The sequence below is a fragment of the Podarcis liolepis genome (genome assembly GCF_965112155.1).
Source record: "Podarcis liolepis genome assembly, chromosome: 9".
Taxonomy (NCBI): Eukaryota; Metazoa; Chordata; class Lepidosauria; order Squamata; family Lacertidae; genus Podarcis; species Podarcis liolepis.
The window spans coordinates 2,262,839-2,276,975 of record NC_139564.1 but is presented as its reverse complement, the minus strand read 5'-3'; the positions used below and the strand labels follow the sequence as shown (position 1 = coordinate 2,276,975).

At 52.0% G+C, this 14,137-nt stretch overlaps 1 protein-coding gene across 2 annotated transcripts; it reads left to right on the top strand.

Moving 5' to 3' along the window:
• Positions 1–666: 666 nt before the first annotated feature.
• Positions 667–11,361, top strand: ANKRD53 (ankyrin repeat domain 53). 2 transcript variants are annotated; one of them, XM_083458923.1, is made up of 5 exons: positions 667–1,800; positions 4,405–4,604; positions 6,621–6,785; positions 8,836–8,977; positions 10,063–11,361. In XM_083458923.1, the coding sequence occupies exons 2-5, from the start codon at positions 4,459–4,461 to the stop codon at positions 10,816–10,818; spliced, it is 1,209 nt and encodes a 402-aa protein (XP_083315049.1). In that variant the 5' UTR covers positions 667–1,800; positions 4,405–4,458; the 3' UTR covers positions 10,819–11,361. The 2 variants fall into 2 exon arrangements, with proteins under 2 accessions (XP_083315049.1, XP_083315050.1); XM_083458924.1 differs by having other exon boundaries at positions 670–1,800; positions 8,857–8,977.
• Positions 11,362–14,137: the final 2,776 nt, after the last annotated feature.

Sequence of the window (14,137 nt, the reverse complement as noted above, 5' to 3'; positions counted from 1 at the left end):
AGGGTGTGGGCGGGGCCGGGCGGGAGGGGGCGGGGCGGACGCCGCTGTGGCAAGACACGCGTCTCGACCTCCCCCGACGCGCGTCTCCCTCTCTCTCAATCCCTCCAGCCACCCCTCTCGGCCAGGGCAGGTGGTGCGGTCCTGAGCGGGTGCAGGCGGAGCGGGGCTGTACCATTTCGCGCCGCAAGGGGGGGCGGCCGTCACTGAGTATTTTCAGTCCTCGCTGGGAAACTGGGCTGGGGGTCCCTGCCTTATCTCCCTCCCACCCCCAAAATAGATCCTTTGGGGCAAATGTAGGGGACCTCCACCCCCCCTCCAAAGAAACACCCCCCTTTTTAAAAAAATAATTTAATTTTATTGAGTACAAATTAGAAAAAAAAGAAAAAAGTACAAATATACAAAAGGAAGAAAATACATGTAACCAAGCGAAAATTAGAAAACATTTTACCTCTTCTCATATTGACAATTTTGTAGAGGTGTAAACAAAGAAACAGCCTCCTAATGCCTCCTTCTTGCATGGAGGGGGCTGTTTGGGCTGCATCAAGGGAGGGGAATTCTGCCAATCATCGTTTTAGCCACACTTGCCTTTGTTTTGTTTTGTTTTGTTTTGTTTTGTTTTGTTTTGTTTTGTTTTGTTTTGTTTTGTTTTGTTTCGTTTCGTTTCGTTTCGTTTCGTTTCGTTCTGCTCTCCAGCCTTAAAGGCTTGCCCACGGTCAACTTCTGCAATTCTAACCTCAAGGAAAGACACAGCACAAGAGGGCAAAGGGACAGGGAGGGAAGAGGAAGATCAAAGCTCCAGCACTAATCTCTAACTATATTGGCCGGCTGGCCCATTTGAGGAGCAGTTGGTGCCCAGCTCCCTCCCACAGAGGCTGTCCTTTGGGATTCCCATAGAAAGGATTGCAAAATGGATTCATCCGTCCCAGACTTTTAAAAGCAACCCCTAAAACAGCAATTTAACATGAATTTTACTATCTAACGAGACCCTTGAGCCATAAAATGAAAGCAATAAACAATGTACTGCAGTCACACAATCAATCAATCAGTAGCTGAACTGGGTTCCACACAGCCACAAAAACAAAACAAAAAAGCCACAAAAACGCAAAATAAATAGCAGAAACAGACAGACTTCAGCATAACACTCAAAACAGAAGTGTGGCGCTCAAAACAGAACATGTTCGGCTTCTGAAAAAAGTTCCTAAACCGGAACACTTACTTCTGGGTTTGCAGTGTTTGGGTTCCAAGTTGTTCAAGTACCAAGCCGTTTGAAAACCAAGGTACCACTGTGCGAGAGATTCTGCAAAATGTAGTGTCATCAGACAGGATCTGATGGTCCATATACAGACATAAAATAAACCACGAGGAAGTGAATTTGTGGGAGGTAGCAACTTGAACTATTTTATGGCACAGACATAATGGTTAAGTGCGACAAGGCTACAAAACATGGGCCCTGTTACACTAAGAGGAAGTAATTGGAGTACAGTATTCAGATGCCCCTGTATCGGCCCAATTCCCGCAGAGGACAGCTGGGGGGAGAGGATTCCTGATGCAGCAGAGACAATGATGGAGTGAGCTCTGTCTCCCAGGTCCTTGGATTTTGCAAATGGGTCCAAAAGGGGTGATTGATTTGGCCATGCCTTTTCCATCTTCTTCTTCAGTCTTCTCACCAGGAAGTTCTCTAAGCAGCCTCCAGCAAAGGTCCTGTCGAAAGACTCGCAGTACGCAGCCAGCAGCGGACAAGTTCACTGGCTCAAGATCTGTATCCAAAAAGCCGAAAGCCCGACTCAGGCCGACATTAATGTAAATATCACCTCGTTTGCACAAATTTGGGGTGCGACTGGGGGCACACGCAGTCTGATCCACACTTCGGAACTCCCTGCCTGTTGGGATCCGGGAGGTGCCTTCGCTGTATTATTTTCGGCGCCTGCTGAAACATTCTTGCTTAGGCAAGGCAAGCCAGATGCTCAGAAAGCGGTGTGCGGTGTGCATTTTAACCTGTTTTGGTGTTTTAACTTTTTAAAAGTGTTTTATACTATTGTTCTAAATCTTCCTTGATGGCGGGTGGTGCTGTGGGTAAAAGCCTCAGCACCTAGGGCTTGCCGATCAAAAGGTCGGTGGTTCGAATCCCCGTGGCGGGGTGCGCTCCCGTTGCTCGGTCCCAGAGCCTGCCAACCTAGCAGTTCGAAAGCACCCCCAGGTGCAAGTGGATAAATAGGGACCGCTTACTAGTGGGAAGGTAAACGGCATTTCCGTGTGCTGCGCAGGCTCGCCAGATGCAGCTTGTCACGCTGGCCACGTGACCCAGAAGTATCTCCGGACAGCGCTGGTCCCCGGCCTCTTGAGTGAGATGGGCGCACAACCCTAGAGTCTGTCAAGACTGGCCCGTACGGGCAGGGGTACATTTACCTTTACCTTACTATTGTTCTAAATCTTCCTTGATTTCATTGGTATGTCCTTTTGCATGGGTAGGAAAACTAAGGCCTGGGGGCAAGATCCGGCCCAATCGCCTTCTAAATCCGGTCTGCGGACTGTCCAGGAATCAGCATTCTACATGAGTAGAATGTGAGCTTTTATTTAAAATGCATCTCTGAGTTATTTGTGGAGCATAGAAATTCGTTCATATTTTTTTTCAAAATATAGTCCGGCCCCCCACAAGGTCTGAGGGACAGTGGACCGGCCCCCTGCTGAAAAAGTTTGCTGACCCCTGTCCTTTTGTAAACCCCTTTGAGGTTTGTTTCCCCCCTCCCAATCAAGCAGTATATAAAATTTATGAAAATAAATAAATTGCCTCCTCAAGGTCTTCAGCGCATATACGGGTGTTAAGTATGCAAATTCGGGGTTGTTTTATAAGCCATTTTGGTTGCAATTCTAGTGGGAGAAAGTGGATCAGCATTCACCAACTTGGCAAAGGATGGCATAGGGACCAGGCAAGAATAGATAAAGGGGCAGATCCAAACCCAGGCTTTTCTGGCGGTGTTGCCAGAGAGTAAGGCTAGGTTAACACTCACTGTGTTTCCAGTGTTGGTGTTTTAATCTGTTGTGAACAGCTGGGCGGGGGGAGATTTGTGAAACGCCCTTACAAACCTCACTGCGCTCAATTGTGTGAATACTGTACGGACTTGCTCTCTGTCCCGTCCCAGGGGGTCCCCCATGAATAGAAGAAATCCTTTCCAGAAAGCAGAGTGGAAAACTGAGGGTTATAAACCTATCACCTTAGGTACAGGCGGGATTTTTAATGGCTAAGAGCCTGTTTCAAGTCTTAGCTCAGCCAAGGAAGGCAATTTGCCTCCCCATTTCCATCTCAGCTCAAGACTCCCATTTGTGTTCCACAGAGGGAGTTTATATTATTCCATGCTTAGTTCAGAGTAGCACAGATGGGGCTCTCCCACCTGATGTTCACGACAGCCCTATAAAGAGCCAGTGAGGTGTCGTGGTTAAGAGCTAGGACTCGAGTTCAAATCCCCACTCGGCCACTATGTCCGCTGGGAGCAACCTTCAGGACCAGTCACTGCCTCTCAGCCTCACCAACCTCACTGGGTTCTTGTTGGGGGGACGTTATATGAGGAACCATATACGCCACCTTGAGCTCCTTGGTGGAAAAAAACGACATAGGAATGCAATGAAATAAATAAGGATAAAGTAGGATAAGGCGGTGATTAGCCTTATCCACGTGTTTCATGGCTGAATTGGGTTTTGAACTCCGTTCACAAGGCTGCTGTTCCTGCACGGATGTTTCATGCTGTGCAGAAGTTGCCGCAGAGGTTCCTGAGATGCCCCGGGGGCTCAGAGAAGCCCATCGGTCGACAGAGGCCGGTCGACCTGTCCTGCCAATAATAATAATAATAATAATAATAATAATAATAATAATAATAATAATAATTTATTTGTACCCCGCCCATCTGGCTGGGTTTCCCCAGCCACTCTGGGCAGCTTCCAACAAAGATTAAAAATACATTAAAATGTCATACGTTAAAAACTTCCCTGAACAGGGCTGCCTTCAGATGTCTTCTAAATGTCAGGCAGTTGTTTACCTCTTTGACATCTGAAGGGAGGGTGTTCCACAGGGCAGGCGCCACCACCGAGAAGGCCCTCTGCCAGGTTCTCTGTAACCTGGCTTCTTGCAAGGAGGGATCCGCCAGAAGGCCCTCAGAGCTGGATCTCAGTGTCCAGGCTGAACGATGGGGGTGGAGATGCTCCTTCAGGTATACTGGACCGAGGCCGTTTAGGGCTTTAAAGGTCAGCACCAACACTTTGAATTGTGCTCGGAAACGTACTGGGAGCCAATGTAGGTCTTTCAAGACCGGTGTTACATGGTCTCGGCAGCCACTCCCAGTCACCAGTCTAGCTACCACATTCTGTATTGCAGTTTCCGGGTCACCTTCAAAGGTCTTCTCTTCCTGCCAGGGCTTCTCTGCGCTGCACACGGCAGCTTTGTACGGGCGCCTGGACTGCATTCAGATGCTGGTGGAGAAATTCAAGGTCGACGTGAACCTGGCCAGCCTGACGGGCTGGAGGCCCATCCACCTGGTGCTGAGCAAGGAGAGCCGGAACGCGGCGCTGGAGTGCCTGCAGTACCTCATCAAGAAACAGGCCGACGTCAACGTGTGAGCTGGGCGGCCCTTGCCCCCTCTTCCCATCGTTCCCGTGTGCGCACCCGGCTATGCGTAGGAGGGGCAAGTGCAGGCAAAGTGGAGCCTCATCCCTTCGCTTAGCGGGATTTCCCTGGAGGGGGAGCGGCAGTCATTCGGTCCCGGGGCAGGCACAGCGAAAAAAGGGCCAAGTCTGGCTTTCTCAACCTCAGCCTTCCAGATGTTTTTGGCCTACAACTCCCATGAACCCTCGCTAGCAGGACCAGTGGTCAGGGATGATGGGAATTGTAGTCTCAAAACATCTGGAGGGCGAGGCTGAGGAAGCCTGGGCTAAGTGATGAACTAGCCCCGATCTCTGTCGTCCATAGCCAGCCCTACTGAGGATGGTGAGCATTTCAGACTATGCTTAGAACAGGATCAGGCCAGTGGACCGTCCAGTCCAGCACCCTGTTCTCACAGGGGCTGGAAAGTGGCTACATTGCCTGCCAATTAGTTTCTGTGCCCAACTCCAAGTGCTGGTTTTGACCTATGAATCCTTAAATGATTCAGGACCACAGTACCTCAAGGACTGCCTCTCGCCATAGGAACCTACCCAGACCCTGAGATCATCCTCTGAGGCCCTTCTTTGAGAGGTCCAGAGGGTGGCAGCACAAGAACGAGGCCTTTTCTGTGGTGACTCCCCTTTTGTGGGATGCTCTTCCCAGGGAGGCTTGCCTGACACCTTCACTGCACATCTTTAGGTGCCAGGCGAAAACTTTCCTCTTCAACCAGGCCTTTGACTGGTTGACATCCCATGCCCTTTTAAATGTGTTGCGGGAGGGAGGATTATTGGCTTGATTTTCTTGTTATTTTTATTATGTATTTTGTGCTTTTTATATTGTAATTTAATAATAATAATAATAATAATAATAATAATAATAATAATAATAATAATTTCTTTGTACCCCACCCATCTGACTGGGTTGCCACTCATTTATGCCATGAACCACCCTGAGATCTACAGGCATAGGGCAGTATACAGATTTAATAAATAATAACGATCACAGTTGCCTCTGGGAAACCTGAGAGCAGGATCTGAGCGCAAGAGCAAATATCCCGTTTTTTGGTTTCCAGCAACTGGGATGACAAAAGCATTGCTGCCATCAATTGTGGAGGCAGAGCAGTCAACCTCGCCCTCCCCTCCTCCATGAACTTGTCTAAAGTTTTGATTTCGTTTCATTTGCTTCATATAACGATGAGCGCTCACAATTCTAAGGCGTTTAAAACTGGAGGAGCAGAGAGCCCTTAGTCCTCTGGGACAATGGCCTTTTTGCTCCGGAGTGTGTGCTCTCCATCACCGTTTTGCGACTACTGCAATGCGCTCTACATGGGGCTACCTTTGAAGGTGACCCAGAAAGTACAACTAATCCAGAATGCGGCAGCTAGCCTGGTGACTGGGAGCAGCCGCCGAGACCATATAACACCGGTCCTGAAAGACCTGCATTGGCTCCCAGTACGTTTCTGAGCAGAATTCAAAGTGTTGGTGCTGACCTTTAAAGCCCTAAACGGCATCTGTCCAGTAGACCTGAAGGAGCGTCTCCACCCCCATTGTTCTGCCCAGACACTAAGGTCCAGCACGGAGGGCCTTCTGGCGGTTCCCACACTGCGAGAAGCCAAGTTACAGGGAACCAGGCAGAGGGCCTTCCCGGTGGTGGCACCCGCCCTGTGGAACACCCTCCCACCAGATGTCAAAGAGAACAACAACTACCAGACTTTTAGAAGAAATCTGAAGGCAGCCCTGTTTAGGGAAGCTTTTAATGTTTGATGCATCACAGTATTTTAATATTCTTTTGGAAGCCGCCCAGAGTGGCTGGGGAAGCCCAGCCAGACGAATGGGGTATAAATAATATTACTGTTATTATTTTTATTATTATTTTATTATTACTGTTATTATTATTATTCATCTTGGGCAAATTGATTCGGATTTCTGAAAACATTCTGCAGCTGACTCCGCAAAGAGCAATGAAACCCCGGGGGGTTCTTGTTTTCCAGGCAGAACCAAAGCGGGGTGTCTCCGCTTCACAAGGCGGCCAGCGAGGGGCGTGAGAACTGCATCTGGGAGCTGATCAAAGCCGGGGCCGATGTCCATATCCGGGACTATGAGGGCCAGAAGCCCATTGACCTGTGCAGGATGTGGGGCCACAGGTCCTGTGCCAAGTGAGTATTTTGCATTGAGGCGGGATGGACCAGAGGCGGCGATGGGAGGGGGCATTGTGGGCATACGCCAGGTACCCACCTCTGTGCTGCAAGTCAAGTGCACTCAGTCCTGCCCTTTATTATTATTATTATTAATTTTTATTTATACCCCGCCCTCCCCGGCCAGAGCCAGGCTCAGGGCGGCTAACACCAATAAAATCACAGTAAAAACATAACAGGGGGAAAAGAGAAGGAGGGGGGGAAACCAATTTAAAATACAGGTTAAAATGCAATTTAAAATGCTGCCTCATTTTAAAGTAGTTGATAAATCAAGACCATAAGGGGAGGGAAACAGAAGGGTCAGACTGAGTCCAAACCAAAGGCCAGGTGGAACAGCTCTGTCTTGCAGGCCCTGCGGAAAGATGTCAAGTCCTGCAGGGCCCTAGTCTCTTGTGACACTGTTCCACCACGTCGGGGCCAGTGCTGAAAAGGCCCTGGCCCTAGTTGAGACCAATCTAATCTCCTTGAGGCTCGGGACCTCCAAAGTGTTGTTATTTGTGGGCCTTAAAGTCCTCCGTGGGGCATACCAGGAGAGGCGGTCCCGTAGGTACGTGGGTCCTAGGCTGCAAAAAGCTATATTGCCTTTGGTGGATAGAAATGTGTTTTTTTTTTTCCTTTTCAAAATGTTGCTTGTGGGTTGCGAGAAGGAATCCCAGTTCTGCTTTGGGGAAGGAGCAACGCTCAGCAGAGCACCTGCTGACGAGTGTGCACCCAGGCAGAGGAAGCTTCAGAGTTGGAGGAAAAGGAGGAGGAAGAGGCAGGCCAGGCAAGTGAAGGGCCGAGTGCTTCCTCACCTTCTCCTGCACCATGTTTCCCAGAACCAGGAGGGGACTGAAGGGAGAAGAGCAGGGGCAGTTTCCACCCAGGCTCAGTCTCCGGCTACATGCATGCAGCCCGTCAGGGGGAGGTACATAAACTGGTGGAGGGGAAGTGGTACCCAGATGCCGCAACTGCTCTATAGAGCGCAGACTCGGGAACAGCTGCCTAGACGCAACGTTGGTGTGCATGCTTCTCCAGAGCTGTAGAAGTGACTGTTACCTTGGACAATAAAGGGTTGACCCTCTGCCTTGTGCATTCCTTGGCCAGGGAGCCCCCAGGTTCCATCCCCAGCACCTGCAGGTAGGGCTGGGAAAGACTCCCTGCCTGGAATCCTGGAGGGCCACTGCTGCCAGTCAGTGAAATGCTGAATTAGGTTGGTCAATGATCCGATTCAGAATAAAGCATCTGCTACGTCCCTGCGTCTATATTTTCCACTTTGGTATACATGAGATTCCTGGCACAAGCAAGAAGCCCCTGGGGAGCTGGAGCTCCTACATATGATCCTCAGAGCATCATAGGAGAATAAGAGTCTGAGTGCAGGATCAGGCCAGTGGTCCATCTGGTCCAGGCTCCTGTTCAAGGGGAAGCCCAGAAGCAGGGCCTGAGGCCAACAGACGCTCGCTCTCCCTTCCTGTGCTTTCCAGCAACTGTGGTCCCTCCAAATGACCTTATGCACCCCAAGTCTTTCTACAGGCTCTCAGTGCCTGTAGAACAGAGGTTAGCAAACTTACCGCTCCTCGGACCAGTTCTGCCGCGCCAATCGCGCGGCGGGCTGGAGAGTGCGTGTCCACACACGTGCAAACACGCTATTTATGGCGCACTTCCGGCTCGGAGGAGCACCGGAAATAGCTTGTGTGTATGTGCACAGGCCTCCTCTGACCCGGATGTGCATCGGAAATAACGCTCGCGCATGCGCACAAGCTATTTCCGGTGCTCCTCCGACCCAGAAGTAGGCAGCCGCACAGCACAGCACTGGTACAAGCAGGCGGCGGCAGCAGGGGTCGCCGTGGGCCAGATAAACGAGTCCCTCGGGCCTTATCTAGCCCGCAGACCTTAGCTCGGGGACCCCTGCTCTAGAAGCACCTGCGCAGGAAATGGTACGGATACCAGCAGGGGAGCTTTGCGATATGGGACGCTGATGCAGGTCTTTCTCTGCCAGTCATCTGAGGCAGATCCTCCTGCACACATCCAGGGTGGTGCTCTGCCTCCGCAGGTGTCTCGCCAGCGCCATGTGGAAAGCAGACAAAGCGCACTTTGCCCAGCAGGTCGCCAAACTGAACAAGATCAAGGAGGCGTGCGAGGTGCAGAAAATCGAATTCCTTAAAAGAGAGCAGGTAAGCAGCAGCATGGATGTGCACAGGCAAAGCCGCCTTCAGGGTCGTTTCGGTTACCGGTGCTCCTTACGCCACATGGCTGGGCTGTTTAAGAGAGGGCAAACCATTGGGGAGTTACAGCGCTGTCTCTGGCTGTAGAGGCCAATAGGGGAGAGACATGTTTTGTTGCAGCTGGGGCAAATGAAGGTTTTGCTGCTGCAGATGCACCATGGCGTTTCTCCTCTCCACTGATATCAATAATAATATGCAGATTGTGTTAATGAAATACATTTGATCATGAGCATTAGTAGCCACAATGCAGGCATTGATTGTAAACTAAGGTCTCGGCTTGTTGTTGTTTAGTCGTTTAGTCGTGTCCGACTCTTCGTGACCCCCTGGACCAGAGCATGCCAGGCACTCCTGTCTTCCACTGCCTCCCGCAGTTTGGTCAAACTTATGCTGGTAGCTTCGAGAACACTGTCCCACCATCTCGTCCTCTGTCGTCCCCTTTTCCTTGTGCCCTCCATCTTTCCCAACATCAGGGTCTGTTCCAGGGAGTCTTCTCTTCTCCTGAGGTGGCCAAAGTATTGGAGCCTCAGCTTCAGGATCTGCCCTTCCAGTGAGCACTCAGGGCTAATTTCCAACAGGTTGGATCTTCTTGCAGTCCATGGGACTCTCAAAAGCCTCCTCCAGCACCAGAATTCAAAAGCATCAATTCTTCGGCGATCAGCCTTCTTTATGGTCCAGCTCTCACTTCCATACATCACTACTGGGAAAACCATAGCTTTAACTATACGGACCTTTGTTTGTAAGGCGATGTCTCTGCTTTTTAAGATGCTATCTAGGTTTGTCATTGCTTTTCTCCCAAGAAGCAGGCGTCTTTTAATTTCGTGACTGTAGTCAACATCTGCAGTGATCGTGGAGCCCAAGAAAGTAAAATCTCTCACTGCCTCCATTTCTTCCCCTTCTATTTGCCAGGAGGTGATGGGCCCAGTCTCGGCTTATTTGAGTCAAAACCAGGGCTTAGCAGATTTGATCGGCCAACCACCCTGAAGAGGACAGACTGTGCCCCTTCTCCCACTGCCTTGTTTGTCCTTTCATTACAGATGGAGATAAATCTCAGCAACAAACTGGCCTTTGACGAGTGGCTGGCCAAAAAGCATTTGCCTCCGCCTCCGGCCAGAATCGTGCGCTGCGTGGACACGAAGCGAAAGTCTGTGCTCTCTCACAGAGGAACTCGGAAGAAGACCAGCCCGATCCTCTCCATCGAAGAAATAGTCCCGCTGAGAGTGGACGACACTTACCAGGTGCGGAAGGACCGGCGGTGCCGGCCGTGGAACGTCAGCACCAACGTAGCCTCCCTGCCGGCCACCTGCATCAGCCGGCCAGAGACTGTGCGCCTGGGCATCCATCCTGACCCGCCCGCGGAGCACGACTTCACCTCCTACCTCTTCCTCTACAAGAACAGCTATGGCAACCCCGAGATCCAGGTCGACGGCATCGGGAAGATCCTGGACATGCCCAACCTGCCCTTCGAAGTCCTCAAGAAGAGCCTCTATCCCGACACCCGGGTGACCCGTTTGGATGTCCCGGGGGATCTCAGGCCCCAGCACATCTTCGGATTGCAGCACAGGCGCCCCCCCGGCCCTGAGCATCGCTGGACCGATCAGATGGCGCTGAGCTTGAGGCAGACAGTGGACCCGGCCCTTCTGGGCACGCTGAAGGCCCACCTTGCCACCTACAGCGACCCCCAAGTGCTCTTGCCAAGGCTGGAGTCGGGCAGCGCCAGCGGCAAAGACATCTCCTCTTCCTCCTCTACCCAGAGCAAAGGCAGCAGCCACCAAGATTCACCCATGGGGTAGTTCGCTCGCCCAGCACAAAAATATGTGCCTGCCCCAGTTCTGTAGCAGAGCCCAGCAGGGCTGGAAATAATCATTTGAGTCTGGATTGAAACAGTTTGCTATGAAAACATTTGCACCAGGGGAGGTGGGTGGGTGGTAATTAAACCAGCTTATTTAATGCTCATTTTTGTGGCGCTGTGGGTTAAACCACCGAGCCTCTTGGGCTTGCCGATCAGAAGGTTGGCGGTTTGAATCCCTGCAACGGGTGAACTTCTGTTGCTTGGTCCCTGCTCCTGCCAACCTAGCAGTTCCAGTTTGTACTGTGTGTTGCTTGCACCCTCTAGAGGCCAGGAGTGTGCAGAACACAAAAGCCTCAAGGAAGCTGGCTTTCAAAACATTTTTCAGCTGTAAAGCGAATTATTCAGTACTGCAAGGCACGATGAACTAAATACGCAGCATCAAACTCCACTAGGGAAGAGTTGTGGGGCTGGTTCTTTTCAGTTCCAAGACATTCAGGGTTGTATAGCATAGGGATTAAATCCTACAGAGCCTGTTCAGCTCAGAGTACTGGCCTCTTATGGGGCACAGTCTAGTGTACAGCTGCCCCACCTTTGGGAAAACTGTAAGGATTCTTAAGGACACAAGAAGAGCCTCCTGGATCAGGCCAGTGGCCCATCCAGCCCAGTTCTCACAATGGCCAGACAGATGCCCATTATGGGAAACCCGCCAGCAGGATTTGAGCCCAAGAGCCACTCTCCCCTCCTGTGGTTTCCAGCAGCTGGGATTCAGCAGCATGGCTGCCTCCAACTGTGGAGGCAAGAGCATATAGCTGTCATGGCTAGCAGCCTTCAATAGCCCTCTCCCCCATGGATTGGTCTCATCCTTTCAAAGCCACCTAGATTGGGGACAACCATTGCCTCCTGCAGAAGGGAGTTCCACAGTTGCTTCCACCGCCTACCTCAGATCTGTCTTTGGAGGAACATACAAGCAAAGCGTGCCCTTGCCCCATGCCTGTGAAAGCCCCCACAGCCAAGGGGAGAGAGCCACTGCCACAGCAGAGTCCGCAGCCTGGACAAAGTCCGCCCATCCCTCTTGCATGGCATCACCGCCTCTTAAGCACAACAGCCAACACTAAGGCTGGGAGTGGGCTGTCCACATGGGGCATAGCACAATCTAGCTCGGGGGTCAGCAAACTATGGGCCGCAGGCCAGATCTGGCTCAATTGCCCTCAGGATCCGGCCTGCAGACAAGACATTCCGTGGATTGGCGATTCTGCTTTTTCCCGTTTATTTTTTTCCGGTGCTACCATTTTTTCCGGCGCCATTCCCCCCCCCCCCAACACATACACACCAGTGCCTCCTCCCTCCCTCCCTCCCTCCTGGCTTCTCCCTGCCCTGCCAATGGTGGAGGAAGGGGGCTGGGCTGAGCTGTGCCTCTCCAGAGCCAGCCAGACCTTTCGGGCCGCTCGTCCCTCTGCCGCCGCCAACAGCTGCACTCTCGCAACCGCGTCTCCGGTGCCTGCCCTGGCGAGCGGCAGAGGCCATTGTAGGTGGTGGCAGGAAGAGCAGCCCGAAAGCAGCTCTCGCAAGGGCAGGCACAGGAGCCACGGTTGGGAAAGCGCAGAGCCGGCGGTAGCAGCGTAGGTAGGCAGGGGGAGAGGAGGGGCTGGGGAGAGCGCCCCCTCTGCCACACATGTGGTCTGGCCCGCCACAAGGTCTGGGGGACGGTGAACCGGCCCCCTCTCCAAAAAGTTTGCTTGAAAAGTCCAAGAGTCCACCCATCAGCAAATGGAAACTCCCACATAAGGCTTGGGAGGTTCTGGCAAGAGATGAATGATCACGGAGGGATCTCATAACTCTCAGCCACTCAGCAAGACCAGAGCCTGCGAAGGATTCGGGTGCAGGCAAGCAGACACAAACGTCTAGGCTTGCCAGGCGTTCAGCAGCTGCACGCAGGTGTCTGCAAAGTCTCACCCCAGGAATGTGTCTTATATTAAGTCAGGCAGCTGGGCCCATCTCAGCACCAACAGAAGGGATGGAGACTGAACAGTGCCGGCCCACTCATGAGGCAGGGTAAAGCAGGCGCCGGAGATGGCATCCCTGCCTCACTGCTTCTGCCACCGCCAAAACGCTCCGCTCTTGCCGACTCTTGGCGAGAGGGGCGTTCCAGTGGCAGCAGAAGGGCTGGGGTGGTGCAGCAGGGACGGCGGGTTGGGGTGAGGGGTACGGCTGCATATTCCAGGTTTGCCTCTGGCTGAAACAGGGCAGGCTGCCCCTGGGGCCGAGGGATCTCTTCAGCCAGTCGCCTCTACTCCCTCCTAGTGCTGCAACAGCAATTTTGTCAAGCCCAAATGTGCCGTTAAGTAACTCCATGTGCCGTGCCAGAACCGCCACCCCCTTGCCCTAATTAGAAAACAGCCTCAGCTCCAGCAGCGCTGTTTGTCAAGCCTAAATGCGGCAGGGGCGGCTGTTTTTGGCACAGGACCTTGCTTGCAACACATGGGAAGGTCAGCCTCCCCAACTTCTGTGCTGCAGCATCCCTGCATTGCAAATAGGCTTTGAGGGGGCGGCGCAGTAATACTGCAGTAAGTTCTCCCCCACCGCCTGATTAAGGTTAAGAGTGCTGGATTGTGTGTGACAGAAAGCACGGCTGGGGGGCCATTTTTGTGCATGCAGGCGGGCACAGGTGCCTCTGTGTGGGTGTCCCTGCCCACGCTCTCTGCCAAGTCAGGCCAAAGGGTGTACCTCACCCCAGAACGGACTGCTCTGGCTGAAAGGGGCTCCCAAGCGCTTTCCTAAGCCGGTTATTGCAGGCTCTTTAGGTGAACACACTGGGGACCTCACCTGGGACTTTACATACGCACAAAACCAGCTCCAGGAATGAATGAAACCCCTGTACAGTGGTACCTCTGGTTATGTACTTAATTTGTTCCAGAAGTCCGTTCTTAACCTGAAACTGTTCTTAACCTAAAGCACCACTTTAGTTAATGGGGCCTCCCGCTGCCACTGCACCGCCGGAGCGCAATTTCTGTTCTCATCCTGAAGCTAAGTTCTTAACCCGAGGTACTATTTCTGGGTTAGCGGAGTCTGTAACCTGAAGCGTATGTAACCCGAGGTACCACTATACGTCAAACTGCCAGACAGGGGACTCCGGATAGGCTAGACTTGTCCTCTCCCTACAGCCAGGAGGCTGACATGATGGCAGAGGCTTTAACTTCCCCTCCTCTGCTGTCAATGCAGAAGGAAGTGCCTCATAAAGGGAAAGTATTTTCTTTTTTAAAAAAACAAACCAGCTCACAGGGTTCCTTGGCAAGGAGGTGGAAAGCAAACACTCTGGAGAT